At 35.3% G+C, this 6,110-nt stretch overlaps 1 protein-coding gene across 1 annotated transcript; it reads left to right on the forward strand.

Moving 5' to 3' along the window:
- On the forward strand, positions 1-5,279 carry LOC105793026 (U-box domain-containing protein 52). The gene is made up of 10 exons (XM_012621961.2): positions 1-208; positions 308-420; positions 623-744; positions 2,125-2,339; positions 2,454-2,511; positions 2,702-3,008; positions 3,527-3,628; positions 3,715-4,143; positions 4,304-5,062; positions 5,202-5,279. The coding sequence occupies exons 1-10, from the start codon at positions 1-3 to the stop codon at positions 5,271-5,273; spliced, it is 2,385 nt and encodes a 794-aa protein (XP_012477415.1). The 3' UTR covers positions 5,274-5,279.
- Positions 5,280-6,110: the final 831 nt, after the last annotated feature.

Genomic DNA, 6,110 nt, shown 5'->3' on the forward strand with positions numbered 1-6,110 from the left:
ATGTGGACGCCAAGAAGTAGTTATGGCGAAAGGAGAGAAATAAGAACAAACGTGGGGTTGGTGGCAGTGGCCATAGACAAGGACAAAAACAGCCACAATGCCCTGAAATGGGCAATTGACCATCTCCTGCAAAAAGGCCAAACCCTCATTCTCATCCATGTAAAAGTCAAACCATTCTCTCCCTACACCACGCCTCTCCCTACATCTCGTATGTTTTTTATTTTATGTTTCTTGTTTTACAAAATCTCATTAATTAGTTCCAATGCATTGGCTACATGTCACCTACTTAAATTTCTGGTAGTTACAGGGTTGAACCAATTTTCTGAAATGAATGGTGACTTACCATTGGTATATAAAGATCCTGATCCACAGACCAGGGAACTTTTCCTTCCTTTCCGTTGCTTCTGTACTCGTAAGGATGTAAGTTTGCTAAAGCACATTATACACTCTCTCCTAATAATGATTACTTCAAACATTTTTCTAGATGATATTCACTAAAATATACCCTTTTCCAGGGCTTTGATTATTAATTCTCGCAGTAGTTTAGCATCTGCATTCCGCAGATGCTTCTAATACATAGATTTAATTTCTAATTATGTATGATGTTCAATTTTGGCTTTAGATACCCTGCAAAGATGTTGTCCTAGAAGAGACAGACGTAGCTAAAGCATTGATTGAATATGTCAGCCAGGCTGGAATCGAGGTTTTGGTCGTAGGTGCCTCCACAAGAACAGGCTTTCTTAGGTATGTGCCTTTTATGCGACATCAACAAAATTTTCTATTGATGAATGCCAGGATCATCACAATTTCTACGCTTCTCTTTGGTTTTTACAAAAGAATACAGCGAATTTAGGTAGAATGTAACCTAGATCTACACCTAGACACAAAAGAAAACAATGAATTTGGGTATAATGTAACCTCTATACCTAGACTTACTGAGCGGAGAAAGTACAGATATATCTATCAGCGGCCATCTAAGCTAGTGTATCTCTTGATATACACGGTATCAACAGAGATAAAGAAAAAAATGAGAGAGAATAAAAGATTAGTTCACCAATTTTAGAGTTGAGAACCGAAAAGGTAAAAAAACTCATGCAGATAACTATGTTTATATCTTTGAGTATTTACAAGAGAGTAATAATTCCTATCCAATTATACTATTGAGTAAACTTTGGATGACTTGTCCAACTTAATTCAAATTAAAATAGAAATATAATAATATTTCTATTCAAAATTTTGTGCTTCTTATCAAGATGAGAATAGAAAGCTTTGAATAAATAAAGTATCACAATTTCATTTACGATTTAAACAGTTAAAATGATTTAGTTTAGTGCTAGTATAATTTGGATAAACAAAATGATTAAACCATAGGGTTGTTTGACAGGATTCATTAAAGCATTGATAGGTTTCCAGTTTATTGGTCAATAAGGCTGTATAATTGTTATCTTTGTCGTACCATACACATTTGAAGGAATCTATTTATACTATATTGAAATCTCTTACTAGTTAGTGTAAACTGTCAACATCATTTCAATTGAGTAAATCACAAACAAAAATGCATTAGTAAAAATATTTAAGTAATTTAATTTTAAAAATCTTAATAAATCACTTTTCTTTTCATTGTTCCTCGTCCATGCATTTTTATCATTGTTTAATTTTTTTTCACATTTTATTATTTACTTTTACATTTTTCTTAGGCTCTCATGCAGTCTTTTTAATTAAAACAATACATATTTTTTATAAATAATCCTTAGTTTTAAAAAAATTATTTTTCTACATTCTTTTTATCTGTACAAGTTTGGCATCTTTAATTACACTAGAAATATGACGCCCAAATGAATTAAAATTAAAAAAATTCATGGAAAAAATGTTTAGTAGTGATGAATAAAAACATAATTAAGCAGTTAAGAAAACATTAGTAGATTTTCTAAAATTTTAACTTAAAATAACCTTACAACTATATACATTTATTTTATTATTTGGATTTTTTATAATTTACTCATTGTGTGTGAACTCTCACACAAACATAATGATTATAAATACTATTATCAGTATAAATTTATGACTGTAATAAATAAATATATATGGATCACTTTTCTGAAAAAAAATTGTATTTTGTCTCAGTAAATTTAAACCAACAGATATTTCAGCAATGGTATCAAAAAATGCACCAGACTTTTGTAGTGTTTATGTGATATCCAAAAGCAAAATTTCATCCATGCGATCAGCTTCTCGTCCAGCTCCAGCTATCTCCCCATTGCGTAATCACCTTCTTAACCAGCCAGGCTTAATGTCAACTCCTCCTGAATCGCATATCCTGCCAGATAATAGCTCGAGAGGTCTGTTTCATTCCTAGCTTCAAGCTTTAGTTATATAATACTCCAAGTTACCTGCCATTACTCAATTTTATTTTAATTAAATTAAAAAATATCTGTAAATATTAATTTTAACAGTTGAGAAGCCGCGACTTGAACCACAGCGTAAATCTACCGATTCCATGGATTCCATAAGGTAATGAGCTACCTGTACCTGGGATCGGAACCAAAATTACTCGTCTTGTCTTCAATTGCTTTGTTTGTTTGTTCTTCATCCCCCTCCCCCCCCTTTCACCTTGTATATTATTATTAAACAAAATAACAATAAATGAAAGAGATGTAGTTGGAGCTAAAATTTAATTGTTAGCAATTTTGGATGAATGCAGGTCGCCTTTTAACAGGGGAGGCCAAAATGTGAAACCATATCTGGCACTCCCTATGCCAGATACAGATATATCCTTTGTTAGTTCTGGCAGACAAAGCATTGACCGTATGTTTCCCGAGTTCTACGATTACCAAGAAGCAAGCCGCACTGCCACTACTCCAAGACTGTCCAATGTTTCAGACTATGAAAGTAATTTTAGCTTTGAGTCAATGCAGTTTGGACGAAACTCAGTGGATTTGAGCTCTCCACATAATTTCTCATACGTTTCGCAGGACAGTGACAATTTTTCAAACTTATCTACATCAATGGTAAGTAAGAAAGATATGATATATATACATACATGCACGAACAGATATATATATATATACGTATTAAATTACTCAAGGACTAAAGCCTTGAAAGCATGCATAAATTCATTGATGTGACTGTGAGGCAAGCTAGTACAACACAACACATTATATTCACCAATAAAAATAAACTATCAAAAGCACCGGTTCTCACTTCGATTAAAACATAAATTTTCATCATACGTAATTTTCAAAAAGGATATAAATACTTTTCAGGTTTGTCTAACTAATACTTATAAACGAGATAACAATAAAAAAAAAATACGATGTTTCACCTCAAAATCATCAAATATATCGGTGAAAGTGGAATGAAGTAACCAAGTCCAGGCTTCACCTCTTTACACACTTCCCATTTACGTTACAATATATGCATATATTTAATTAGTTATTTGTATTATTCCATGTTCTAGGAAAATGTGTGTAAAATATCTGGAAATAATAATATGGATGAATTTTATAGTATTGGGGGAAACCTACAGGAGGACGTGGAAGCCGAAATGAGGAGGCTAAAGCTGGAGCTAAAGCAAACTATGGAAATGTATAGTAATGCCTGCAAAGAAGCACTCACAGCAAAACAGAAGGTTAGAGTGTCAACTAATATCTGCTTATACTGTTCCTCAACATACTTTGACTAGTTAGAACTTTGTGCATAATTACACCACAACAGGCAAGAGAACTCCAGCTGTGGAAATTGGAAGAGGAACGGAGATTGGAAAAGGCACGACTTGCTGAGGAAGCTGCATTAGCAATAGCAGAAAAGGAGAAAGCTAAGTCAAAAGCAGCAATGGAAGCCGCTGAAGCGGCTCAGAGAATTGCAGAAATTGAATCACAAAAAAGGGTGAACGCAGAAATGAAAGCACTCAAGGAATCGGTGGAAAAGAAAAAGGCACTTGATGCATTAGCACATTCAGATTTCAGGTACAGGAAGTACACAATAGAGGAAATCGAAGCTGCCACTGAATTCTTCTCAGAAGTTCTCAAGATTGGGGAAGGGGGTTATGGCCCCGTGTATAAAGCCCGTCTGGATCATACTCCCGTTGCAATTAAGGTTTTGCGACCAGATGCAGCACAAGGAAGGTCACAGTTTCAGCAAGAGGTACGGCTTCCAAATGGATTTTAGTATTATGAGCCTGTAGAGCATTAATTCTAATTACTGAGAAAGAAAAACATTGTAGGCTGAATATGCATGCTTTAGTTACTAGTGTATTTACAGAATGAATTTTAAAATTTGGCTGCTCTAAGAATTAAACTTACAGGTAGAGGTTTTAAGCTGCATACGGCATCCCAACATGGTTCTCCTGTTGGGAGCCTGCCCAGAGTATGGATGCCTGGTGTATGAGTTCATGTCTAACGGGAGCTTAGAGGACCGTCTCTTCAGGAGAGGGAACACTTCGACTCTCTCTTGGCAGCTTAGGTTCAGAATTGCAGCCGAAATTGGAACAGCCTTGTTGTTCCTCCACCAGACTAAACCCGAACCCATAGTCCACCGTGACTTGAAACCAGCCAATATCTTACTTGACCGCAACTTTGTGAGCAAGATTAGTGATGTTGGGTTGGCCAGACTAGTTCCTCCATCTGTGGCTGACAATGTAACCCAGTACCGGATGACCTCCACAGCAGGAACTTTCTGCTACATAGATCCAGAATACCAGCAGACAGGCATGCTGGGAGTGAAGTCGGATGTATACTCCCTTGGCATCATGCTTCTACAAATAATAACAGCAAAACCACCAATGGGATTGACTCACCATGTGCAACGGGCTATTGAGAAGGGGACATTTGTTCAAATGCTGGACCCATCTATTGATGATTGGCCGGTTCAAGCGGCCTTGAGCTTCGCAAAGATTGCACTTAACTGTGCAGAGCTAAGGAGGAAAGATAGACCCGATCTGGGCAAAGTCGTCTTGCCAGAACTGAACAGGCTGCGATTACTTGCTGAAGAAACCATGCACCTCACTTGGGAAGCTGGAAGTCCAGGACATTCCCCCAACTATAGCCAAGTTTCGCTGCAACTAGTAAGTTAATTAATTACAAAGTGTCCGTCCAAATTTCTTCCTAACCATATCATCTTACTTAACATTTTTATGGTTTTTGTTGAACTTACTTCAAATTTAACACTTGATTTGTTTCCTTTTCTTTTTTTCCGTACGTCAGGAGCACTCCAGTTGTCCTAATTTTCTACACTCTGATGAATACTCAAGAAGTCCTCCCAACGAGAATCCATAGGTCCTTCCATGCCAAATTAATGACATCATAATTAATTAATATGTACATATGCGTTTATCAATCAAATTTTGTTGTGTTATTATTTTATATTTTTAATTAAAAATTTAAATGAAAATTTATATTTCTAGAACTCATTTTGTCATTGGGTTAAAACTTAGTTTTAGACGAACTCTTTGTTTTAAAGTAGCCGAAGTCAACCTAACTCTTGAAAAGTGAGAATTCACAATAAAAATTTTCCAAGGCATCGAAAATAAAGCATAAGCAACTCAAAGACAAAGAAACAACGAAAGAACAAAAAAAATCACAAGAAAGCAACGCCTACGAGGTGTTTGAGTAAATGCTCTCAAAACATATTCACTAACTTTAAATGGAATACAATGAGATAAAATGGAATCAAATGAGATGTAATGAGATGATTACAAATAAGGGAGGAAGGTGACTCCTTATGTGCGTGCATAAAAAATAATAATTTTAAGAGTTCGGTTTTAAATGCAAGCGTACAACATCAGTTGTAATATTTATAGTGTCCAATGGAACATCGAAGTATTCCAAGGGTCGAACCTAAAGGAGTCTGCAATTTAATGATTTCTATTTAACAAGCATGCAAGAAAGGAGTCTAACTTGCTACTCACTAATTTCTATGTTACGACGAAACATAATTTGGAAGTGAGTTACTCTAATTAACTACTTAATATGCAAAAGGACTAAATTGTAAAACTAGAAAAACTGAAAAACTAGCAAATTAATAACAAATATTGGTTGACTTCTATATTGTAACACCCCTAACCCGTCTCCGTTGCCGGATTAGGATTTCAGAGTATTAGAGGACAATAGAAA

This window comes from Gossypium raimondii, chromosome 8 (genome assembly GCF_025698545.1).
Source record: "Gossypium raimondii isolate GPD5lz chromosome 8, ASM2569854v1, whole genome shotgun sequence".
NCBI lineage: Eukaryota > Viridiplantae > Streptophyta > Magnoliopsida > Malvales > Malvaceae > Gossypium > Gossypium raimondii.